The sequence below is a fragment of the Physcomitrium patens genome, chromosome 6 (assembly GCF_059467195.1).
Source record: "Physcomitrium patens ecotype Gransden chromosome 6, ASM5946719v1, whole genome shotgun sequence".
NCBI lineage: Eukaryota > Viridiplantae > Streptophyta > Bryopsida > Funariales > Funariaceae > Physcomitrium > Physcomitrium patens.
The window spans coordinates 5160232-5185980 of record NC_143415.1 but is presented as its reverse complement, the minus strand read 5'-3'; the positions used below and the strand labels follow the sequence as shown (position 1 = coordinate 5185980).

At 41.0% G+C, this 25749-nt stretch overlaps 3 protein-coding genes and 1 long non-coding RNA gene across 7 annotated transcripts; 2 read left to right on the top strand and 2 right to left on the bottom strand.

Moving 5' to 3' along the window:
* Positions 1-1955: 1955 nt before the first annotated feature.
* LOC112283431 (pleiotropic drug resistance protein TUR2) lies at positions 1956-8827 on the bottom strand. Its single transcript, XM_024522070.3, has 8 exons — positions 8438-8827; positions 7136-7722; positions 6671-7004; positions 5004-6548; positions 4727-4870; positions 3170-4599; positions 2787-3041; positions 1956-2647 (listed from the first exon to the last, which is right to left on the bottom strand). Exons 2-8 carry the CDS (start codon positions 7634-7636, stop codon positions 2363-2365), a joined length of 4494 nt encoding a protein of 1497 aa, XP_024377838.1. The 5' UTR covers positions 7637-7722; positions 8438-8827; the 3' UTR covers positions 1956-2362.
* Positions 8828-13234: 4407 nt separating this feature from the next.
* On the top strand, positions 13235-14650 carry LOC149989112 (uncharacterized). 2 transcript variants are annotated; one of them, XR_016503237.1, is made up of 3 exons: positions 13235-13550; positions 13685-13905; positions 14080-14650. It is a non-coding gene; the product is annotated as an uncharacterized LOC149989112 (long non-coding RNA). The 2 variants fall into 2 exon arrangements; XR_016503236.1 differs by having other exon boundaries at positions 13266-13550; positions 13685-14650.
* A 1809-nt stretch (positions 14651-16459) lies between these two features.
* On the bottom strand, positions 16460-21726 carry LOC112283448 (putative serine/threonine-protein phosphatase 2A regulatory subunit B'' subunit TON2). Of its 2 annotated transcripts, none has more exons than XM_024522092.3 (12): positions 21228-21726; positions 20844-20935; positions 20610-20672; positions 20252-20350; positions 19952-20110; positions 19562-19633; positions 19180-19312; positions 18794-18858; positions 18377-18452; positions 18082-18183; positions 17630-17825; positions 16460-17101 (listed from the first exon to the last, which is right to left on the bottom strand). In XM_024522092.3, exons 1-12 carry the CDS (start codon positions 21355-21357, stop codon positions 16852-16854), a joined length of 1437 nt encoding a protein of 478 aa, XP_024377860.1. In that variant the 5' UTR covers positions 21358-21726; the 3' UTR covers positions 16460-16851. The 2 variants fall into 2 exon arrangements, with proteins under 2 accessions (XP_024377860.1, XP_024377861.1); XM_024522093.3 differs by having other exon boundaries at positions 21156-21602.
* Positions 21727-22268: 542 nt separating this feature from the next.
* Positions 22269-23576, top strand: LOC112283449 (protein ELF4-LIKE 3). 2 transcript variants are annotated; one of them, XM_024522096.3, is made up of 2 exons: positions 22269-22413; positions 22689-23576. In XM_024522096.3, the coding sequence occupies exon 2, from the start codon at positions 22744-22746 to the stop codon at positions 23146-23148; it is 405 nt and encodes a 134-aa protein (XP_024377864.1). In that variant the 5' UTR covers positions 22269-22413; positions 22689-22743; the 3' UTR covers positions 23149-23576. The 2 variants fall into 2 exon arrangements, with proteins under 2 accessions (XP_024377864.1, XP_024377862.1); XM_024522094.3 differs by having other exon boundaries at positions 22269-22505.
* Positions 23577-25749: the final 2173 nt, after the last annotated feature.

The window sequence follows — 25749 nt, the reverse complement described above, 5'->3', positions numbered from 1 at the left end:
TATAGAATATTAATACATCATAACATCTTGACATTGTCATTATTATTACTATTTATTTCAAATACTAAAAATGTCTCCACTAAGATATGGCAAGCTACCAAAATCTAGAGTATGATGTAGCATACGAAAAAAAAAAATGCTTTGTGGATAGCTACAAGTGTTTGTCTACAGAATGTGTGCACATGGCCTACTAAATACACGCTTGGGGTACATGAGATTTGATACTGTAGAACTTATAATAATTAGAATAAAAGACCCACTTGAGACCATTTATTCTATCCATGGCACATTTTTTTGATATGCCATAAGTAGTGAAGCTTCTAGTAAGATTTAATATAATAATCTTGTGCACATAAAAAATTTAAATTTAATTATTGGAAAAATAATTAAAATTAAAATTATTTTGCAATCTACATGTGTAAATAGAAAAAAGGACAAGAAAGATGTTAGGGTTTTATTAAGAAAATTTTAAAATAGTATAAATATACATCTTCTAAATTGATGAAAAAATTCTTAAAAAAGAATTTAAATTTTGGAGCATATACTTTTCGTAAAAAAATATATAAACTTACTATTTGATTAATCTGTTTTTGAGGTAAAATAATAACATTTTTGGAACTAGTTCTAAAAAGATTATATATATATATATATATATATATATATATTAAAATTTTATAGAAATATTGATTTAAAATTATGATAAAGTAAAATTAAATATGTGATGCATTATAATTTATATGGAAAGAATATAATTTTAAATTGAATTTATTAAGTGCTTAAGATAATAATAATAAATATATTTTTTAATTTTTTATATTTAAGAGTCAAAAAAAGTTAGTTTGATTTACAAAAAATATTATTTTATTAATATAATTTTTACAAAACAAACCAAAAATAATAAATAAATTAACAAGATTATAAATGTAAATGTATATATGTAACTTTGAAATAAAGAATTGATTTTATTACAGAATTTTTAGTTGTGCGAAATTTTTTTATGTTAACTCTTGTTCCAACTTTATCTAAAGTATATGAAAAAAAATTACAGCGAATTATCTTATAACCAAAAATTGAAAGTTGAAAACTCAAAATAAAAATGATTTAACAGGAGTTCAATTCTAAAAACACAATGTGATTTATTTATATAATTGGCCAATAAATAGATAATACCAGAATGTTTATTATTTCTATATGTATATACATTTCTATATTGTATTTTAAAGTCAAATTTGACATACATTCTTCTCAAACTAGCATCAATTTTATGTTAAATTATTGCACATATTTACATTTTAAAATGAAATAAGTAAATTTTACAAGCTATCAAATGTGACATTACATTTTTATATATTAAAAACTTACGTCATTTAGAATTCAAAATCCTTTAAAAAAATCAATATCTTAATATATTTCTTAGTTAAACAATAAAATGCTTAATTTTACTCTTTCCATGATTAGATACTAATTAAAAAATCTATTAAAAAATAGAAAAAAAAGGAAGTAAAGAAACTCCTTACATAAAAAAAAGTGTATGCATCACCAAATACACACACCAAAACAATAACAATATTAATAATAATGTTTTAAGCTTATAGAAATGACAAAGATGGCAACTAAGAGCAACAACACAGAAAAAATTCTTTTAAAAACACCAGATATTCACACAAACACAATTCTCTTCTAGCTTAATACAATAAAATAGGTAAACAACAAACCAACATTCAGACAAACACAACTCTTTTTAAACATATTATTGTATAACAACTAAGCAACCTAAACAACTAAACATCAACTGAGCAACATTTACAAAACCTACATACACGCTTGCACGGCAATTCCACTACCAAAACATAGTAGCACAAAAACAGATCCAATTCCCAATTCCCTTTCATGTTTTCTTTTCTGTTTCCAAAACCCTTAAATGAATCAATTGACACTCCGAAGAAACAGTAATATGTGGCAAATATCTCATAAATTAAATAGGCTGGAAGAGGCTTTCCAAATCCCCTCCAAAATGGGGCCCCCACACATGATCGGGACCGGCACTAGAACTGTCGGTATTCACGTGATCAATTGGGTTCCAACTCCGACGCTACCAGCACACACGTGATCGATCTGTTCCTCATGGCTAGGCTACCGACACGCACGTTCACGAATGCGGATTCGGTAAAATTTGTTACAAGGGGGGATGGGGGGCAGTGAAAGGGAGAGGGATACGCGTCGGTGGAGCCGGCAATTGAGGCATTCCGCGGCGCGGCATCGGCAATTAGCTGCCTGTTGTATGGTACACAAACCCCAGGCGGGGGGGAGGGAGGGGAAATCGTTTGATTCTACTAGCTTAATCTAAAACCTAGATCTCCGGCTATCGCTGCTGGAAGTTCAAGTGCTTGATGGCGAAGGCGAACACTACCGCGAACAAAACGGTGAATACCACGGGCATGGCCACCACTAGGCCCAGCAAGTCGCGATCGAAGCCCAGTTTCGTTTTGAGGAAATCCCTCATGGGCACGTAGTTCTCCGGAAGATCTGCCGCGCCGACTGGCAGAACCGTTGAGTTGGAGTCGCCGAACTGCGTGAGAATCTCACCGTATAGTGTCCACGCCGTGGGACAGATCCAGTAGTACCACGACCACCACTTGGGAATATCCTGCACATTCGTCAGAGGGTGTGTCAGATATGGATTTTCTCAGATCGTTTTGCATGGAACCGTTCTCGGACGAGGTCATAGTAGCAACTGTGAATGTGAGACGTAAGGAGATGGGTGTGTAAAGCGAAAGGTGGCTTACCGGCTTGAAGATCACGAATCCGGAGAAGAGGTTGAAGACGGAGTAGAACCCGGAGGCCATGATGGCGGCGACTTGGTGGTTGGGGGTGAGGGAGACGGCCATCATACCGTAGTATGTGAAGTAGAGGAGGGTGAAGAACATGACGTAGGTGTACCAGAAGAACTTTAGCACTCCCCATTCGAAGTTGATCATGGAGAAGGTGATCACGGCGTAGAGCAGGGTTTGAATGAAGCAGTAAGGTATCTCGATCAGCACCTGCAGCACGGCAATTGTGAAATAGGGTTAGCGCAGGGTGCTTCAACTCGAAACATGTGACAATGCTGCTCACGGATATGTCTGGGCCGAGTTTGAGCGTCGGCAAGGTGCGCGTGTAGATAGATTACCTGGGCGATGGCGTATGGAAACGCGGAGTACATTCCTGCGGCTCGCTCACGGTAGAAAATGGTCCGCTCGATTGCTACAACAGGTTGCACTCCAGAGGCATTGTTCACTCCAATGAACAACGTGGCACCATAAATCGACCCCATGACACTCAATAGGTTCACGGCACTGCTCGTTTTCCTGCCCATGTTCCAGAAGATGGAACCGAAGAGGATTGCCGAGATTATGGCGAAAAGAAACCGAGCCATGTTGTAGGCCGGGCTGCGCCAGTAAGTCACCCATTGCTTCCAGAAGCAAGCTCGCACTTGCTCGAAAAAGGGCTGGGAGTATTGTGTTGGGTAGTATAGGTCCTCGGTCTCGGGTTCCGGAGTGGCAAGTTGCTTCACCAGAGCCACGTTTCTCTGGCACAGAGAAGATTTTCTGTAAACATCAGCGAAGTCGATGCCGAGTTGAGTCTCGACAGCAACGCTGCTGGCTTCAAGCATCCAAGTCGCGGGGTTGACGCCATCCTTGATCTTTTGAACACCAGGAATCGCCTGGAAGTAGTCCACAAGTATGCGGGACTGACGTCCCAAAGGCCCCATGTAGATTGTTTGTCCACCACGCTTCAACAGCAACATCTCATCGAAAGCTTCGAAGATGTCGATGCTGGGTTGATGGATGGTGCAGACCACAGTACGCCCGGTGTCGACAGTGTTGCGCACAGTACGCATCACAATGGCGGCAGCACGTGCGTCAAGGCCACTAGTGGGCTCGTCCATGAAGATTATCGAGGGGTTTGCGACCAATTCGACTGCAATCGTGAGTCGCTTTCGTTGTTCCGTAGATAGACCAGAAACGCCCGGCAGCCCCACCAGAGCGCCTTCCAAGGGCGACAGCTCCACGAGATCCATGACTTCATCTACAAATTGCTCTCGAGTCTCCATGCTGATGTCGCCGGGCAACCGCAACCACGCTGAGTACACGAGCGACTCTCGCACCGTCATTTGTGGAGAATGAATATCGTTTTGCTCACAATACCCTGCAATTCGAGCGAATGTTTCTTGGTTCTTCTTATATCCGGAGATTCTGACATCACCTTCGATGTAGCCGCCTGTTTTCCTTCCAGCAAGCACATCCATGAGAGTAGTCTTTCCCGCACCACTTACACCCACGAGCGCTGTCAAAACTCCTGGTCTGAAAGCCCCAGTGATTCCATGCAAGAGTTGCAGCCTGTTATCGTCTGTCTGGCCCTTCATCTCCGCAGGCATGTTGACGAAATACTTGACGTCTTCAAAGGAAATTGACAGTGGTCGAAACGGTAATATCATGCCCTTCTTCACTCCCTGCGGGCTTGCGTTCAATGCATCGCCCTCTATCGAGAAGGTATCAAGATCGACAGTTTGCATTTCGGTTCTCGACATGCTTTTGCCGTCAGAAGCAAACGGATTCTCTGTTTGTTTATGCCAGTCCAATAACATGTTAGGACCAATACTGAATTACTTCACCAGGAACGTGTGATGGTCATCAGAATGCAGGATTCTCAGTGCAAGGATCAGGGTGTTAGGGCTTTGACTTACGTTTCCCTTTAGCTCTGCGATGCTTGCTACGGCGTCGGGACTTGCTCCTGTACCGATCTGAGAGTAACGGTTCCGTGCCCATGAGGTTTGCTTGCTTCTCTACCAACGCGTCCTCTGAAATCGTGGCTTGTGACTTCCCAAGTGCTGCGATCGGAAATCAACACTAGAATCATTATCCAAGTAATCAAATATACTCAACAAAACTGATTCTAAAGGCTCCTGAGCCAAGAATGTAACGCAGGTATGAGGAGGAATGCGTAATAGACAGTGAACTTACGGCTCAAGTACGAAAGAGTGACGGTGTACAGAATGTTGAAGATGAGGATGGTGGCCACCAAGGCAGCCACTGAAACCCAGTAGTAGTAGTTGTGCGCAATCATCCCCCTGTCCGCGAGAATCGACTCTCCAAATGTCTGCGTTGTGCCGTTCACGATTCTGCTCCAACGTGGCGCCAGAAATTCGTTGATACACAGCGCGCTCTGAGCGTAATTGAGAGGAGAGATCCAGTAACCCCATATCCACCAGGGGTGAATTTCAGGACGAGGTAGAATGAACCCTCCCAACATGAAGACGATGAGCAGGAGGAAAGTGCCGCCCGTGGCAGCCAGCACCATGGTGCGAAAAATCCCGGCAATCATGCGAAACATGGCGCCTGCCATTTGGTGCACGAGAAATAGAATCAGATAGTACTTGAAAAACCTGTCACCTCCGGGAGCGTAGCCAATTTCGTAGTACGTGAGGATGGAGTAGATTCCAGCCTCTGCAACCGAAGACGGCAAACTCAACGTCAAGCTCGGCAAGGCATACGCCCATGCGGGGAAAAAGAGGAGGTCCCGTTGTTTGTAAAATACCGGAAGACGATCCAATGTTAGAGAGAGCTCGGCGTAGCCATTGAACATGATGATCACAATGCCGAAGAAGATAGCGCCCATGTACTGGAGCGCGTCTTCCTCCGTGTTTTGATTCAATGTCGTCCTGAAGAACACCGACATCGAAATCAACCCCACGATTCCGACCTGAATTGTCTTAAAGACGTACACAAATGAGTTGCGCTTCATGAGCAGCCATTCTTTGGCAAAGTTCGCCTTGAAGAGCTCGTAGCGGCCGACGGGGTATTTCTCGAATGCGAGAGCTGCTTTGTGGCTGTTACGTTTGTCGTAAGGGACGGCAAGCTCGTGCGCCAACTTCTGCCCGACATGGAACGTCTTGAAAAGGTCCGCGAATTGCTTCACGGAAACGAATCTGTAGGGGCGGCGCTTGTCATACCAGTATTGCTCCTGATCCTTGATCGACGTCACCTCTTGTAAGAAATCCGCGATACCCTTCCGCTCCGGACACTGGAACCCACAACCCTCGAAGAACTCCAGGACATGATCGCGAGGCCCGTGGTAGACAACTTGCCCCTCGGACAATAGTACCACGTCGTCGAAGAGCTCGAAGGTCTCTGGAGCAGGCTGCAGCAGTGACAAGAAAATCGTAGACTGCATCACATGACACAATTGACGCAGACATTTCACGATTTGGTAGGTCGTGGAGCTGTCAAGACCGGTGGAGATTTCGTCCATGAACAGCGCGTCAGTTGGTCCTACAATCATCTCGCCTGTAGTCACACGCTTCTTCTGGCCACCCGAAATCCCCCGATGCATGTTGTCGCCGACCATCGTGTTGGCACAGATGTCCAACCCCAAAATCTTCATGATATAGTCGGTGACGAGGCTGTGTTCTTGGCCCTCGACTGCAATTGCCTTCATGTACACATCCACGTCTTGTTCTGGAAAGATCCCTGCTTCTTTCTCTCGCCTAGCTAACTCCACAAGCATATCTGCACACAAAAATGTTGCAGTTCATCACGACGTTGAGACCGTTGAAGGAACCACGCACTTTTGGAGCCCAGAGATATCGATCACGAAACACTTCCATAGCTTTGGAGGTTTAAGGTTTTACCATATCGGGTGCCGACGCCCTGGCAGCGGGCCGAGAAGTCGAGCGTCTCGCGAACGGTCATTTCACCCACATGGAGATCGTTTTGGCTGATGTAAACGGCAGTTTTCTGCGGCACAAATTCATCAAGTGTGTGCCCATTATAGGTGATTTTCCCCTTCACTTTCAAATCCGGGTCAAGCTTTCCTGCGAGCGCTAAAAGCAAGGTTGTCTTTCCCGACCCTGGAGGGCCGAGAAGCAAGGTCATTCTAGCTGGTTTAATAACGCCACTGATGCCGTTGAGAATGTTGAGCGTCGTCTTCTTGCTTTTCACAAGCCTTGTTGCTTCAAGTACTCCCTGGAACCATCAACAATGGACAGTGATGAGTGTGTGTACAACAGGGATAATGTGATGGTCACAACTACCACCATGGCGGGCGGTCAGAATTGTATTAAGATTCGACAAAAGAAGGTGGATCAAGAGCACACCTGAAGAAAGTTGAGCGTGGAATTCTTCAGTGTTGGCAGAGCGCGTCCCCCGACGAAGCACGATGCATCCACGGACAATCTCTCATATCTCACCTCAATGGTGGGCAGCTTGATGCCCACCTTGTCTATGCGGGCGCGCAGCTTCTTAAGAAATCTCTCATTGTCCTCCTCCGTGACCTTAAGGAGGTTATCGATGATCTGCTGCCGCTCAACGAAGCCCATGCGCCGGACATCGACCTCCTCGTGGACGATCCTGCTTCCAAGCTGCTTCTGTAGAATTGTGGTGTGCAGCCGGTCCATGGTGGGCAGCTTCTCCAGAGCCGCCCATTTGAGAGCTTCTTCATCGTCGGCTTCATCGCGTCTTGAAAGAGCTGAATTCCGCCCAAATACATTGTCGGGCCCGATGCCCCAGTTTCTAGAGGAGCCCCCCCGGAAGGACCTCCCCGACCTCCTGCTACCCCAAAAGTCTTGAATACTATCCAGCGGGGCTGAAGCCGCCATGGTGTGATTGTTTGCCTCTCAGCTCCAAGGCATCAAGCTATACCCCCAAAAAATTCCAAGGTTGATAATTTCTTCCGGTTCGTTTGCTGCGTAAGAGACGCGGTCATCTTGTTAGCGAGTAGTATAACAGTATCTTTGAGAAACTTTCGAGCAACGAGTTGCAAATCTAGACCGTAGCTCAACAGCAAGCGTGTCTACGTCTTTTGATGGTTAGGGATGAAGGGAGATTGAAGTGTTGCCTAGCGGTGGAAAGACTCAAAGAATACGTAAACCCACAATTCTAGTGCATGCACACACAAATTGTAGAAGCTTGTATGGGCGGGTTGTGAATAACTGATCAATCGAGGCGCTCTTTCAGCCTCCGAACCAGACAACGAAATCGAAGTCGATGCGCTACAGTGAAGAAGGAACGATCGTCAAGTTCTTAGCGCGTGAACAAGAAAAACGTGTTTATGTGCGTAAAATGTTTTGAAGAATGATTCTAGTGTCATCGCAAAGCATTACTCGACAATCTCTCGCTGCGGTGTCTTGGCTAAGACCGAAGTCACTCAATCTCGTAGAAGAAAAGTCCAAACGCCATCCTCACCCCAAGCCGGCTGAAAATTAACAAGCCATGCGAGCTCCATCTGCTAACTTACCGACGAAGACTTTTTCAATCTAACCAAGGACGAATGCCCCTGCTTTTGTTTTTTGACCCACAACCCGACGAATTGCTATGCGTTTGAAGATCGACAACTACTCCAAATCCTGTACTCGTCTACCAAGAACATCGAGCAGAAAAGTATTTGAGAGACCACCCACCTGTGAGAGAGTGAACTGTTCCTCTCCAGCTGATCTCAGAGAGAGGCAATCTGACTACGAACACAACGCCAAATCCAAGCCTCCAGGTAGCGAAATTCCGCTACCCTAGCAGCTTAATCGCAAAACCGGAACGGATGTGCACAATCTCGATCGCAACCCAATTTACAAAACCGAAAATACCACACTACTCTGGGTCGACAGCATCTGCATGAACAAGAAGATGGAGACGATGATAGTTTATACGAGACTCTTAGAACAGACCACTTTAGTCTACTGCCGCGTCTCTTTTCTCGATTTTGGACCCTGATTCGCAGTTGATGTTTCTACGATCAGGTCCCGGGATCATCAGCGTGAGCTTGCTGTTCATAGTCCTATCCCCGACCCAAACTGATAAATATTCCGAAATTGTCATCGAACATGCGGATGTCTAAAAAATTCAGGTTGTACCCACTATTCCACGCTTCCGGCTTCAACCCAGTAGGTACCTGCCTCAATTGGCCGCTTGTAGATGAAAGAAAAAGTAAAACAAAACACGCTGTTCTTCTTCGCAGACGAAAACATGCAGTTCATTTGAACAAACCCTCCACATTTTGGATGATACAGTACCGGGCTGTGTGATACTTCTACTGTGCCCGGGCTCGCTGGTCAATAATTTGGTCGTCGTCTCCGCGGCACCGTTGAAAAGCTTTGAAAAGCGTGCCTCGCTCGCTCCTTCTCTTGCCTTAATCATTACCCACCAAAAATATTGCCCAAATCATACACTGGCTGTAATAGTTAAATCCTTGGTAAATAAAAATTAGTAGTCCAAGGCTGTGGGTAGTACAATTTTTGTTGCGTACGAATTAATAGGAACACAGCGAAGCATATAACTTTATTTCGAAATCACACATTCGACGCTTGGGTCTTGTTTTAAAGCTTGTTTTGTTGGTGGGTTTCGAATCAGGATTCTCAAGAGTGATGGAACTGCTTTTTATCCACGTGTCTGTATTTTATTTTATTTTTGGGTGAGAATTTGGAAGTCTCTCTGCTGATAGGGCAAGACAAATTGTACGTGGGTGAAGGAATACCTTGTCAGGGTATGCAATGTTTGAACACGAGGGTTTTATCATTGAGGCAACAACGCTCCGATTAGGAAGGGTTGAACAACCAACTAATAAGAAACAATACAGACTCATTGATTGCGATGTTGCGGAATTATCACCGCTTTGCCGCGAGGTTTGCGAGGTAACAAACTCACATGCGGGAAATCCAGGCGATGATGCAGGGTGTCTAAACTCAGAAGGGTTGACTAAATAGGCGAGGCAGATGAGCGGGGGATGAAACACTTGACCCGCAGTGGCACAGCCCCCGTTCAACTCTCGTAGACTAATGATCCTCACTTTCATGAAGAAAGTCGTCGCTCGTTTCAACCCGCTTGTGAGAAAGGTTGAGAATCAGTCCAAGCTTCGGTCAACAAAAGAGAACAAAAAAGCATGTCCTCGGGTGGAGCTGTTCATGACGCCTGGCCGCTTCGCCTCCACCTTGCAGAACCCATAAGGTTTCCACCCACAGTGGCGAGTTTACGTTATCGCAATAAAACCCACCAAATGAGCGGGATTATTGATTGGTGCGTGAGTGATTGCCCGATGGCCCCACTTTTCAGAGGAATCAGTCAGAAGTCCCACGTCGATTCCTATCCCGCAGGGCTCACCGTCGCACCTCACCCTCCCGCTTCACCGCAACCCCAGTTCTACAAAGGCTGGAGCCAGAGTTCGACCGCAGCTTTTGACAGTTATGGAGAATTTCAACACACTCCGATTGCACTTTCTACTTGAAAAATCAAGACAGAAAAATTGTTTCCGCAGCGCAACAGGGTCCCTGTGACACAGTTTCTGTCGAGCAAGGCCTCGCTAGCAGCCGCTGACCCGCGTCCTTAACGCTGCTGCTGCCGCTGCTACCTCGCGGTAGAGATAGTGGTGGAGGCGGCGGCGGCGGCGGGAATTGATGCTTCCGTCATGCAAACGTTAACCTGACTAAATGTGTGTTTTCAATGCAATAGGGAGTACTCATGTACATTTCTTTTGTGAAAAACCATGTGCTAAGCTTCACAAGTTGTTCATACACGTTTTTGAATAATTTTTTATAATAATACAAATACAATAGCCATCATTGTGTGTGTATAAAAAATATATTAATGACATATGAGTAATAGTGTTAAATATATAAGGACCAAAAATTTGTAAAATAAAAAATGATTTTAAAAATGGTTTAATAAGATTTTAAGGGTCTGTAAGGTATTGTAAAAGGAACTAAAAACATGAATAAAATAAATATATTTAATTTGTGACAGGATTGGATCTAAGAATAGAAACAATTTAATATTTAAAATGCTCAAAGATTTGTTTTTACAAGTCTAGAGTGTTTTTATTTTTGTCTTTTGTTTATACTATGGCATACATGACTTGCAAAAACTTTCAAAGAACATCCTAAGTATGAAGCATTATAGAAGTTTGGTTTATTTTATATAGTGACTTTTTAGAAACTACAAAAGATTGAAGAATATTTTTTAAAAACTATAGAAAGTTCCAAATGAATATTAGTACAACAAAGTCTATATTAGTTTTTATAAAAAGTATATCAAAGTCTCTACAAGGTTCTCAAAGCGATAGTATGTTAAATGTTTGTAAAAAGTCCTAACAATAACCAAATCTCATATTGACTTATATTAAATATATATTTTTTAAATCAAAAATTTGTAAACTTTTGTTTTAAAATAAATAAATTTAATATCAATTAACCAATGTTAAATATAATATATATACTTTATTCTTGCCTATAATTTTAAAAGAAAAATTATTTAACCAAGTCCATGTTTGATAATATAGGATCAAAGAAAAATATTATGATGAAAAAAAATCTATAAGAAGTGTGATGATGGATTTTAGTACAAACTATTAAACTTATATATATATATATATATATATATATATATATATATATAATTGAATAGTTTTATAATTTTTAGAAAATAAAATTTATACCATTTAATACCATTTTTTTTTTATTATACATATGCACACACTCTTACTAATATAATTAAGAAAATTTTATTTAATAAATAAATAAATTGTATATGTATTTAATGGGAAAACACACAGTATGATTCTAGTAAAAATTAATCAATTAACTTACACATGTATTATTTAATTTTATACTATCTAAAATATTTTTTATGATGCATGAGTTAAATTATCTAAATTAAAAATAGATTATTAAGATGATTTATTGCAACTGAATATAGTTCCAATTTGAATTATTTCATAGTCAATTCTATTGAGGAGCAAACCTTAAAACTATCTAAGTGCTATTAATCAAATATTGAGTGCTTTCATAAAAGTTTAAAAAATCAAAATAATCAAACTCTATACTTACAAAATTACCAGACTGATTTTTTTTAAAAAAAATTCCCAAATGTTTAAAGTATAAAACTTAAAAAAAAAAAAAATCTAACAATCTTTTTATCAATCTATATTTAAAATTATTTCTTTCTATTTATTATTATTATTTTAATTGCAAACTTAAAATTTCTACTCAATATGCTTTAGATAATTACAAACTCAAAAAAAAATCTTTAATGAGGTATGCATGCATGCATATATATATATATATATATATATATATATATAAAATATCATATGAATTTAATATTAGTAATTGTTTTCATTGGTTTAAAAAAATGGTTAGTTAACAATTTCTATTATTAGATTTTAATCAACATTAACAATTAAACATATATTTATTTCCTTTCTTCGTTTGTTTTATTATTATTATTATTCTTATTATTATTATTATTATTTATGTTTATATATGTTTAATTTGAATGAAATAAATATGAAATTTATATAAGAAAATTTGAATCAGAATTTTCCTATATATTTATAAGTATTCAATTAAAGTTTAAGATATCAAAAAATAATGGTTTCAGTCTAGTTAGTTATTCAAATATCACCTAAATATATAAAAAGGTACTAAATCTTAGTTTTCTTTGACATTTGGAGGATATTCAATTAAGATTTTCTAAGACATTTAGGAGATATTTAATTGGGGTTTTCTTAGGTACTTGGGAGATATTATATTGATATTTTTTTGGATATTCAGTAGACATTAAATTAGGACTATCTTAGACAATTGAAAGATATTAAATTAGGATTTTTTAGGTATTGAAGAAAAATAAAATTAATTTTCTTCTCTAAGTATTTGGAAAATATTAAACCAAGATTTGCTTGGGCATTCACAAACCTCTTCAAAAGTAAGATATTTCATCAAAATATAAGACACTATTATACTTAATTGTCCTTATAACATAAGACAATTCACTTCTAATTGTCCTTTTTGTCTAGGATGGCAGCAAATAGTTAGTAGTTTAAAAAGCAAAGCCGCTCATCATGTGCAACTCTAAGAGCATAAGCACCCATTGGCACCAAAAGGAATGGCTGGCAAGTAGATGCCGTGGTTGTATGGTTCACTTATTGAAACAACCCTAGCATGGTCTTCACGCATCAGGGAGGGTGGGCAGCAATAGCCATGCTCGGCATCCACTTGCTTGCTCCACACCAGCTTTTCAGGGCCTCCACTCCCAACACCTTCCTCCCTCCCTCCCCTGTAGGATACAAAGAGAGAAACGCGGCTTCTACCGACTACTCTGCCCTGTGGCTAGTAGAAGCTAGACTTGGCGCAAGTTACCTGCTTCATACTAGCTCTACCAAGGCGCCATTCTAAGCCCCGGCCCAAGCAGGAGAGAGCTGCTTTTAGGCCCATGTGCCAAGGAAATGGTCCACTCTACTGGGGCCGTGCATTAAAAGGGCATGGACATTCAGAAAATATTGAATTGGAGTGTTTTTTTGAGTATTTGGAAGATATTAGATTTGGGAATTTCTTTAGCACATAAAAACACGGGATTAGGGTTTGCCTGAGCAGACGACGCACATGGGAAAGCGGGTTCTAGTTTTGGAAGTCGCGACGAGTGCGGCGGCGGCGACGACGCGGTTGACGGAGCACAGTGTTTGCGGGGTCACGAATATCGCATTGCAGCGCTGTGCAGTGTTGTGGGGCGGGGCGAGGCACTCCCTTCGAGGTTTCTCCATCGCTTTGACTGGGATTCCTTGGACGCTGCCGAATTGCTTCTCCATCTCTCTGCGTCCAAGGCCGCCAAGGAAGGGCTGACTCTGTACCCAGCCAGCACTCACCTGTTGCGGCGTCTCTGTGCAGGGTTCGATTGCATCGGAGCTACTTTTCTCGCATTTCAGAATCTCCTGCCCAACACTACCGCTCTTTGAAGATGACGCTGCTGACCTTGACCTCGTCTTCGTAATCCTCGCGAGCTGAGTTTGCTGTGGGTGAATTGAGTGGGAGAGTACTGAGCACCTGTCGTCGTGAAGCATGAATCTGCGTGTGACTATGGTCCTGCGGAAGATGCGACCTCCAGTTGGGTAAGGAGTAAAGTCAATGGGCTATATCTGGGAGCTCTGAAATTATAATGCAGTATAGTTTCTAAGAACTGAAGTTTGCTCTGCGAGAAATGCTCCCTCCTTTGATGGCGATGCCTTCTCCCTTACAGCAAAAATATGATGTCTAGAAAGGTTTGTTTTTCGATTGCTTATCAGGTTCTCACCAATTATGTGGTAAGATTCGGAAACTTTGGGATGTGGCTGCGAAGTGGTGTTTTTTCGATATGATAATTACCACCACGGTATCATATCGAAATATCAGAAACACCTCGAGATTCACGTTTTTTCGATATGATAAGAAACGGTAGGCATTCAAGGATGTGGGACGTTGCATGAAGGAATCTGGTGTCTGATCGAGCTGAAGGATGAGGAGCGGCGATTTGTTTGACGGGATGAAGGGCTCGTGAAGAGCGTGGCAGAATGAGTAATCACCCGATCAGTCTCCGAGAGGATTGCGGGGTTTGTATGTACTTATAGTTGCTCCTCGCGGCTGCATTAATTCGACATTCTACGAGACTACAGTTAAGGACCTTAGGATTTAGGAAAAGTAAGACGAATAGCTTATGCATTGTACATCATTTCGTCTGGAGATCAGAGCTCAACTATGTCAAGGCTTCAACAACTACGATACAGCGTACCCTGAAAATACCAATTGGTGATATATCATAAACATCCCCTGAAAATGAAAACAATTTTGCACAAATGAAAATGTTCGAAGTTTTGTGAACCAATCTACACGCTATGGCAACAATCTCAGTTTGCCATTCTTCTTCCCTGAAAGATCCACGAACGACATCTGCTCGCCTTCGAGGTTCGGTCGCTCTATTGAAGAAGGGCGAAATACACAACAAAAAATCATCCGCCTCAACACCTACGCCTCTCAGCTAGGAGTTTAGGAGCTTTAAGCCGAAGCTTACCAGGTACCGTATCGAATCAAACGAGCATGTCCATGGCGAAAGACGACCGAATCCATGGCGTGGGCTCCATGGCAGGCTTGCAAAAGGTTTCTGTCGGCGCTTCTGTACCACAACTCTGAACAGTTTGCATGAAAGGCTAACAAACGAAGTCTCTCTTACCAGTTGAACAATTTTCATAAAGCAGACTCGGGGAGAGAAAGCTTTGAACACAAGTTGCAGTTGACGTTTGATTCTGCATCGATTGAAACACGGTGGCCCTGCAAACCATTGGAGGCTGAGACCATCACTAGTTGCACAAGGTGTGCGCCATAGCTTCCTCCCCCTTCCCTTACGGCATGACCACACATGGGTACCATTTCGCCACTGTTTCTTTTCCTTTTTTTTTTTCTTTTCTTCTAACTAGCAGGTGCAATGGAATCAGCACCCATGTGGATATGCTCAGTAACATCACGCAGTTTGTCCATTCTGCCAGCAACTAGTAGCTGGAATGGCTCCCTGCAGTGGCATGCATGCTTGGCAGAATTCTGGCAAGTTCCTTCAGCAAATCCTGCAAGAAAGTCACAGGAAGAGTGCATCGAAAAACACAACTCACCCTCCAGTGCGGGTTTTCTTATTGCAAATCTCGCATGAAGCATCTGCATTCCCAATTATGGTGATCCTCCAGGTTCTGGTCACAGATCGGAAGGCAAAGGTTTAGCAATTTTGTGTAGGAATTCTTCTTTTCTGTTCACTCAATCTGTTGCTGTGTGAGTGTGAATGTGGGTTTAATTTGTTTTGTGGATTGGAATGTGTGCAATACAATGTCTGTGTTTGTACTCTCTGAGTGGATATGCTTTATTCCAGAGTTACTGAAATGCCAGTGTTTCATAATTGTGGAGTAAATGTGTCGTGATTTGGAAAAGAAATCAGAGCCTCTGATTTTTATTGAATATGAGGACCTGTACTTCTTGGTAGTCATGTATTTTTATTACTGTTTAAAAAAAATTATTAAGCAATTTGGAGTAGATTTTTTGCACGATTTACAAACAATGCCACGAAAAACCTTGGTTTAAAAAGGTAAAGATGGTATTTGAACTGTGACTACGTGTATAACGTATAGCGTTACAATCAGATGAAAGAAAGAAAAGAAAAAGAAAAGATAAAAAAAAAAATGAGGTAAGTATTTCATTGAGGTTATAATTTAAGTCCTCCAAGTATATTCATAGTTCTTTATAAACTGGAAATAAATATTCTTGTCCCGTATTGATTAAATTGATTAATAGTTACTCACTACAAACCATTGAAACTGAATAAAAGAAAAAACGAAAAGATGATCCAGTAACACCTAAAATTTACTAAAAATTAAAAACCTACAACAGTATAATTATATTTATTTTCGGCACAATTTACGCAAATTATTTAAACTAAATTTAGAATGGTGTTTAACTGTCTTTAAGCCAAAACATGTTTTAAATTGTATTTTTTTCTAGGAAATTTATCACACAATAACATAGAACTACTGCAGATGAATAGTACTTCAAAATCACCTAACTGCGATATAGATGTCAAGGCCTCGACAAGCCAAACATCAATTATTTCCTCCCTAAAAGCAATCACAACACAGCATCAAGAGATAAAAATGTAGTGAATAACCTTGTTCTCACAGAGACAAGTGTTTAAAATGACCAGGCAAATAGCATAATTGTACAGAAAAGCAACATGTCTAGATGCCAACGGCAATGGTAGTGTATTCTCACAGTACAAGGTTGGAAAGACTGCTGAAATGTAACCTGCACTGCAAGAAGACTACTAAATTCTACACCCGAATTTTATGTACTGAAGTCCCTTTTGGACCATAAGAGATAAAAACCCAGCGTATGGGATTGATACACACTGCTCTCACACCTGTTCATGGGTATTCTTCGTCGATAGTGATGAGAGACCATAGGTCACATGTCTGTTGACTGCAGAAACAGATTTTTTATGGACAAAATGAGGTAGTCAAGTTAAGACAAGTCAATTACAAAAAGCTCTACTCTTCCTCTGGAGCTTCAGCAGCTTCTTCCTCGTCTTGGAGGAGATTTTCCCGGTTATCGTGTGCCCAAAACCCGCGCACATCTGTAAGCATGCTGGCTATAGTGCCTCCTTGTCGACAAGCCAGCAAGTCGGCCAGAGTTATCCTCAAGGGATCGGTAGGCTTCACCATATCCCAGATTTCGTCCCGCACATCTTCAATGCATAGGTCATAATTTCCACCTTCAATCCATTTCTGGTGAACATCTCTACAGAACAGGTACACAAAATTCACAGAAGATAACAATTGATTATTGTCAGATCAATCTGCAAGTGAGAAACTGAGAAATTACTTAACTTGGAAGGCATTTGTCTAGACCATGAAGAAAGGAAGTAAGAACTTTCACAGTACTTGCATTGCACCATTTAGTGCAACACTAAATTTCTGAAATAGCGACTTTTAGGAGCTCCTTTGATTAGCAAAAGCTGAATTTAACCGCTTCAAGAGGGAGAGTTTATATACATGACCCGGAATCAAACATTTGAGTTTGAATCTTTTCAATGTCTGGAAGTAATGAGGCTTGCAAACTCTAACTCCGGGAATGCAAGCAGGAAATTTCCAGTGGTTACAGTGTTTTAGGAAGAGAGTATCGAGTAGCCAACATGGCTCGAAAGTTGCCACTCTTCTTTTCTTCCACATGAGTGTGTTCTTATTGATACTACAACAAATGTCACCAAAAGATGAGTCATAATTTCATTGACTTATTCACATGTCTTCTGGGATGGTGAGAACAGACCTGAAGAGAGTGTGAACGTCAACTGTCGTCAAAAAGCCTCGATTCTGAAGATCCAAGCACTTGAACAAGTATGTCAAACCTTCTGGAGTTTCCCTATTCTCCAGGGCCAAAACAAAGTCGAGAAAGCTCTCAAAATCCATCTCTCGAGCTTTGCCCCCACTTCCTCGACCGCCCCTTCTCACATGTTCATCAAACACTGTAAACAACCCAACTGTCAGGATAAACCTATAATTTTTCCAATGAACATCCGAATGCATTACGGCATGCTTGCCTAAAAGAAATTGTTTTGATAATAACTGACGGAATCTGACATTACAACGTAAAGAGCGTCTGATACAGCGAACTGATGTAAAATCTTCATGTATTATCCAATATTATTGCAGTAAATTTAACGTAGATGACCATAATCAAACCTGAGAACTATGCGGGTTTGCAGTAAAAATATTACATACCACGCTCAATGAAGATGTCAGTCAAGGTGCCATCAGCATATGCTTGAAGTTCTTCCTTGCTTAATGTTCCATTCATGTCCTTATCCAGCCCCAGAAATGTATCTGCATCAAATCGTTCAAAAACAGGAAATACCGTTAAACTTATAAGTCTTGCATAAATCGTGACTACATCCTTTTGATAATAGAATCACACATTCAAAAACATCCTGCAAAAATTGCAATCTTTTCGAAAACTATTATTACAGATCAAGTAGGTGCAAAGCAGCTGCAAGAGAATGGTTTATAAAGTATATACCGCAGATGCGTTGGGCACTGCTAAGAGAAAACCAGTTATCAGCAGGCTCAGGTTCCCCACCTTCCTCCTCTGTTTCCTGAAATATAGCCGACCATTCATTTTGTTAGCCCCAGGTTAAAGATTCCAGAAATCACCACCTGATGTGCCGACTCTTCCAAGTTTGCACACCAGGGCCAGAACTATAAACAGATACATTAAACATCATGACAAGGACTCCTAAATTTGAGCTCCAAGTAAAAGACCACCAACATCGCATATCATATAAAACATTGTACGTACTAAACATTCCGTCAATAATCACGAACTCAGCACACTTGCCATCAGCTAGGCAAGATGACAGGAAAAACTTGTTAGCGTAATGGGGGTATCATAAAAATGCGGGCTTCAGACCAAGCTGAGTTCTCGTAGAAAATGTACCTGATGAAGTTCCATAAGTTCTGCTAGACAATTGCTGAGTAAAACTTTCTTGATGCATAACTTACCTGCGCAATTTACCAAGTTAGAATTATACTGACAAAATCTGGATGGGTATGCTAGTACTGTCTTAGGCAGTACATTCGACAATCCTTGTCGTTTTAATCCGAAGATTTGCCAAGCTTACAAACCAGTTGCCTCAGAAAGCAGAGCCTACAAGATATCGTTGGAGTGCTAGCCCAACTATCCTATAGTGAATCAAATAAGAATCAGGTGTGGTGGGCTGAAAAACTGGAACCGTCTAGTACGTAAGTATTCAAGATGACATACACTAGCCCGGCGTGCAAATAATTCCGTCATATACTGTAATTTTCTGAGGAAAAACAAACCTCGTCGCAATGGATCACAAAAGAAGTAGAACTTTCGAGCAGCAATCCTACTGTACATAGACAGAAAAGGAGGAGGGATGCTGCGTAGTTGAGCCAGGTTTGGAATAAGTCCTCTTATGTAAGCCTCCATTTCCTAGAATCCACAGAAGTTCTGACTGTCAGATTTAGGGTTACTGCAGTGATAGATTACAGCTTGTTCTGCACGCCAAATGGACTCAGCTTCATACCAGCAATCGCTTCTAGTCTACGGAAGTTGTAATTCGAAGGAGTTCAAACTAGCCGAGCATTCATAGCTCGAAGGTTCAGGAGCCTTAGCAAAGTTCACAGGGAAGTTAAAGAAAGTTTGACAAAAATCATTCGTCAAAAGAAGCAATAGCTGTACCTGAGGCTGTAGAAAACCGTCACCATCCTCGTCCAATTCGCTCATGTCGATTCGAGCTTGCGTCAACGAAACCTGTCCAACGAATAAGATACAAGCTTAGATGGGGTACAAAGTTGAAAATCGACGTTATAAGGTTAAGAAAATTCATAAACTAACTACATGTACATTTAAGAAATTAATCCTCATGCTAGGCAGACTCTTCATCTGGAAATTAAGAGAGAATTTATCAAGGATATACAGAGTAATGACCTTACGCATGGACGACATCATCTCAAGTTCATACACTAAGGCAAGGCTGAACGAGGAACAACAGCGTGCGTTGTTCTTGTAGACTTCAATGTTATCCAAAGAAAAATGAGTCCCAGGCAAATAAGTTCATTACAAACTTACCGTACGCATGACGTAAAGATAGAAAGGAAGTATAGCAATGCGTCCAAAATCATCCTTCTCGAACTTCAAGAAATTACATGCTGAGAAGAATTTCCTGCACTTAGGTCCAATTTGTTCTGTGCATAAAGTGGCAATATGACAGAAGTCTTCATAATTCATCTGCACCCCAAACTCAATCAGATTGTTAAACTCAATCAGCAGGCTCAACAGAGACCGTACATACGACAAAAAGGAGACAAACATTAACAGTATTTTGGAGACAGGGGGGCCAACTGAAGCCAACCGATACACAAAACGAACCTTCTCGGTACCGCTAGCCTCATCTACACTGCAGTTCTCACGCAACAAAACCCACATGGTATCCAGATCGTCCGCATTCAGGAGGACCTCTGCTTGTTTCTGAAATTCCACAAACACGATTGGGTTAACCCACAAGGTGCAAAATAGTCGATGATAAGTTATCACCTGATTTGTTTCACAATCAAACTCTGAAAAGATAAGCTCTCATCCAAAATGTTCATTGTAAAATCCACACAATATTTCCTCAGCTTAACAAAGACATTAATCTTCGTTGCATCTTCCTTCCATACGAAATACTGATACTTATATAGTAATGAAAAAATGAAGAGCAATGTATTGATACTAGGTCGTCATGTACCTTTAGAAAGCGAAACTTTGCAAGGCGCTGGACCTTCATTCCCGCAGAATTTTCCGAGGGCTTCTGTTGAACATCCGAACCACCATAACAACAAAGAGATCAACGTAAGTCCACTGTCCCCTGCAAATGCTTACTATCACGAGCATTAGTCCAACCTCTAAATCCAAAAGAAAAGAAGCCCTTCGCTGACAGCATTGAGTTGATTCGACCAAATATATAAAACCCATGACGTGCCTTTCTGTAAAAACTGGGAATAGCGCCTGCAGCAGCTGCTTTCTGTTGACGTTCCTTGTAAGCCTCGAGCAAAATTCTCTTCGTCTCCATCTCTACATTAAAAATACATAATAATCAGGAACACAATCATCATTGGAATGAGATTCCTCCTCAACGATTCCGACTGAACTAAATTGCAAGGATACCCTTCAATCAGGCTGAAACCTTCTGCACAGCTACATCTCCTTTCAAACTTATTTGAATACATTAATACCGAAACAAACTCAGCTTAAGAAAGCTAAATATTAGACGATCAAGGCAATGTCCACTAACCCAGAATCACATAATCAGTGTTACATTCCTATCACGATAACCCTCATTGATCTCATTCCAAGACACCCCAACCTGTTACGGCCTCCGATCCAAGCCCTTCGCCCGAGCCAACATACTTCCGCAGCTGCTCAACCCAGAGCATTGACGACGGGGGTGGCCCCTTCGGCGCAACGGCCTCCTTAGTTCCCTCATTCGCGTCCATGGCCCCTCGTTACAAAAGAAAACTATCACGACCAAATACAATACCCTTCTCTGGGAAACTTCCTTCCAAACGTTCTACAACAGCATAACTCGAAAACGAAAACCATCAATGCCGCCTGTGAGCGCAATGAACGAATCCCACTGGCGACTCCATCCTCGCCGAGAGCTACATAGGATGCTAGCAATAAGCCACGATGCAAAGATCCGGGATAACGATCTTGCTGTGAAGCTGAGTCGGCCGGTCCTCGGCGGAAAGTAGCAAAACCCTAAGGAGGGGCACGAATCCAAAACCAGAGCAACTGCGTCCAGTGTCAGATTCTGACACTGTTGCAAATAAACCTTTGAAGATGGAGCTCTCGTCGACATGTTCCCTCCAACTTTAATTCCCCCCAACACACATCTCCCAATGTTCTCTTCCGTTTTCTATAAATAAGCACAGTCATGATCATGTGGCATGGTAAAAAACAAGCTTCAGCTTAACAGATGGATGCACAATTAATCAACATCTGCATTAAAACAACCCTGGATTCCACCAAATTCCGATTTCTCAGATTACTGAAAATAATTTCACGAAGTGTTCGGGAAAATCCACCCACTACAATATATTACCCAACAATACCAAAAAAAAATGGAAAGAAAAAAGGGACCAATGATTCCTTAGTTTTGTATTCTAAAACCAGCCCATAAATAATTTACCGCGGATCTACTCACTTGGTAATTTGATTGCCACCCATTAACCTCTGCAGGGAAGCTTACTCAATATCACTTCTGCACTATTTGCACAGAAAAGTGAAGTTGTCGTCTCTCACTTTCCGGCCTCGCAAGCAGACACGCTGTAAAGTGCTAAAGAGGTGGATTGAGGCAGAGCCCCACTAGCAGCAGAGGAACTCACAGGAGCTCCACTCCTTCATCTCTCTGCCACCCACAAGACCTCTCTGCGTCGATTTCTGTGTGTGTGCTTCGTTGCGTGTCCTCGCTGTTTCTCTTCAACCCTAATCGTGTCTGGAACAGAAAGATTCGTTGCTGGTGTGGCCTGGTGTGCCCAAGTGTTAGTCAGGTAGGGGCGGACCTGGAATTTTGGCGCTCTGTCGCTGGAGTGTTTACTTTCATGGCGGTTTGTTGGACGGTGCTGTTTCTGGAGAAGTGAAGGTGGGAGTTAGGGTTGGAAATTTTGCTTAGGAACTATTTGTCTATGAAATCGGTAGCGAGGGTTTGCTTTGTAATTTGGTAGCCTTGATTGTGAACGGGTTTAGGAATTTCGTAGTGACAGTTCGATTGAGTCGGTTACCCAGTGGTGTTGATTTTCCAGTTGTGTACCGGTATTGGTAACAGGGAGTGACGTTGTTGCGACGAGAGTTTGTTGGGTTTTCTTTGGGACGAAGATTCCATGGACAGGGAGAGAGGAGATAAAGCTCCACCAGTGGACAGGCGAGTGTCTTCCATCTTCAACAATGTGTCGAGACAAGTGCAGTTCCTTCTTGATCACAACCGCTTGCTCATCAATGAAATAAACCAGAACCACGAAGCCAAGATTCCTGAGGGCCTGACCCGGAATGTGATGCTCATTCGGCAACTCAACAGCAACATCGGTAAAGTGGTGGATCTGTACGCGAATTTGTCGTCGAATTTCTCGAATGTGTTCGAAAATCTCCAAGAGGTCAACTCCGACCCAATCAATACGACGTCAAGGCCTGTCTCGAATTCCAGCGGCCGCAGCGTGCCAGGGGTCGCTGCTACACAATCGTCAGGACAAAATCCGCATAAGAAACTGCGGTCCACGGACTTTCCTTGATCCCTTTGCGGAGTATGTACAGTGCGAGACGAAGTGTCCTGGTTATCGGTTGCACCTCTCGCTGTTTAGATGCCGAGATTTGAGTGTTATCTCTTGTTCTTTTTCTTTTTCTTTTTACATACTTGTGGCTATACATTGTTAGGCTAAGCTTAGAATCCACATTTGCCTAATCCGTGTTTCTTTTAATTATTTTTCCTTCTTTGGTCATGCTCCTAGGACAATTTCCTGCTGCAATGCTACTCAGATACATTTCAGAATACAAGAGAGATTGTTGTAGTGGGAGTATAAGAAGGCAACTATAGCTCTTGCTTCATGCTAAGCATTATTGTTTTGCGTTTTCGTAACACTACTTTTCACAGTACGAGGCAGATGCAGTCAGTCTATGAATTTCAATTTAATGCAAGTATGTTGGAAAGGTTCACGATGAACATACACTTCGATGAATTGCACTATCATTGTATATCTTCTACCTTTGATCTTTCCAATTTGTGCTATAACATGCTATTGTCATTAATATATATTGTGGAACTTTTTTAAGCTTTTTGGCTTGACTCAACTATGCATAGACCGTAGTTGTAAGTTGTTTGTAAGGTTATGGGAGAGCGGTATGGGTCTTGGAACGAAGGATTGTCTTCAGGTTCTTTTGTGAATATCTTTGCTGTCTATTAGCTGTGAAAGCAGTAGTGTTTCGGAAGTACTATAAGAAGGCAGAGGGTGAGCAATTCCTAGAGGTTTTAGGGCGCCAGTTCAACGTAGTTACAGGTTTCGCAATTCTCTTGTGTTGCATTCAAACTGGGTGTCGCTAAATTTATATGGCTGCACAGTATGATCAGGTTTATTTCAGCTGAGAGTCTTTTCTGTCATCACACATGCCTTGACAGCACTGCAAGCGCAAAGCGTTGTCTATGGATGATGTTCATTGAAACGTCAAAGGGAAAATGCGCAGTTGTTTATTCGTTCGACCACTTAAGTTGCCATCTGTGCCAATCTGTATGTGATGTTTTAGAATACCGTAATGTCCACGAGTTCTGTTTTGTTGAAATCCAGACGGACTACAGTTTCTATGATTGGCAATGGGGTTAATTCGACCAAATTGTTTGAACAATCTGCACCTTGTGATGCGATTGTAGGTGAACGCTGTCATTGTGACAATTCACCAGTTAATTACATAAATTTATACGTGCAATTCAGCGCCACACAAATTCATGACATAAAAAAAGCATAGTCAGATTATATCAACTCACGAATACAAGAATCTCGGCATTCATCAATCTTGCAACACATCTCCAGTTACAAGTTAAGTCAAGAGCTTGGGTTTGATGCCAGATGTTTGATTGATGAGAATCAGTGCTTGCACCCTCGTTGCAATCCTTGCATAGCAGTATGCTGTCGTTGCAACAACTCCTGAGTCTGTGTCTATGCATCTGTGCAGGCATGGTGAGTACAGGCACAGTCCAGGTACCATCCTGTCAAGGCTGATGAATTCCCATGGCAAATTTGTTGCAGAGATTTAGTGTGTAGGGACTGGATTGGAGTTCTGCACAATTATTTGTTTGGAAACCACTTTAACAAAAGGAAATATTAAATCCACCCACTTTATACTTAAATCAACCCAACTGTTTCCATTCTACTCCTCCTGCATGCATTATATAGGGCTTTGCACTTTCTCAATTTTGCACTAAGTGATGTGTTGGGAACTCCTTTGCAAGAGAGGTCGAGAATGGAAATAACGCAAGATTGATAATTTTAAAAGTGGGTGAGATTAGATTAGATTAGAGAGAAGTTTGTGACATTGCAGAGAAGTTGGTGAATTATGAAGAAGGATGGATAGGAAAGATATGGCTAGAATTCTAAGAATGTCAAATGATGAAAATGAATAATGCCTGGAGACAACAATTGTATTTTACTGAAAGTGGTTTGATTTAAAATTTAGGTGGGTTGATTTAATATTCTGCTTGTTAAATTGCTTGTCTTTTGCGTGGATAGTTCTGTCCATACAAAGAGAGACAGTAAGACCCGTAGTTTTCTTGCATATCCTTTATTTCCAGCACATAAGTTACACGTGCGTTGGAATTCACGTTTACAGAAAGGAGAGGCTCCAGGTTACTTCGCTGTTATTTTTTCATTTTCTTTTTTCTTTTATTATTGCAAAAAATCCTTTCTTTTGTGTTCTAGAGAAATAATAAATGATTTTATACATATTGGTGAGGTTAAGATATCTTTCTTTTTTTGCAAAAATAATGAACATCAAATAATTATATTGATATTTTTTGTGGACAAGAGTACAAATCTTTCAAAAAGATAGTTTTGTTTGCAAAAGCGGATTTTTCAATATGATTATCTATGATCATTTTTTAATGCATAAAAATACATTATTAATTTTTTTTACCACATGTAAATGTAATTTATTACTTTATTTTGTTGTGTTGAATTTCTTTCAGTTTTTTAATTTGATTTAATGATATGTACTATGAACGTGAATTCAAGATCATTGCTACTTGTTTGTGATAAATTTTACACAATAGAAGATGGTATTAGAATATCACTTTAGGTAGTAATTTAATTAGTGAAAAATAAGATCATATAATCATTTTAAAGTTA

Bases quoted from the DNA above. Each gene is read 5' to 3' on its own strand.
- LOC112283431 (XM_024522070.3), bottom strand. From the start codon at position 7,636: ATGGCGGCTTCAGCCCCGCTGGATAGTATTCAAGACTTTTGGGGTAGC. The intron at 6,549-6,670 runs GTAAAACCTTAA...TTTTGTGTGCAG, and splicing joins GGGCGTCGGCACCCGATATG to ATATGCTTGTGGAGTTAGCT. The intron at 4,600-4,726 runs GTAAGTCAAAGC...ATAAACAAACAG, and splicing joins TCGCAGAGCTAAAGGGAAAC to AGAATCCGTTTGCTTCTGAC.
- LOC112283448 (XM_024522092.3), bottom strand. From the start codon at position 21,357: ATGGACGCGAATGAGGGAACTAAGGAGGCCGTTGCGCCGAAGGGGCCA. The intron at 19,313-19,561 runs GTACAGCTATTG...TGTGGATTCTAG, and splicing joins ACGGTTTTCTACAGCCTCAG to GAAATGGAGGCTTACATAAG. The intron at 17,102-17,629 runs GTCTGTTCTCAC...CCTGTTCTGTAG, and splicing joins GACGTTCACACTCTCTTCAG to AGATGTTCACCAGAAATGGA.
- LOC112283449 (XM_024522096.3), top strand. From the start codon at position 22,744: ATGGACAGGGAGAGAGGAGATAAAGCTCCACCAGTGGACAGGCGAGTG.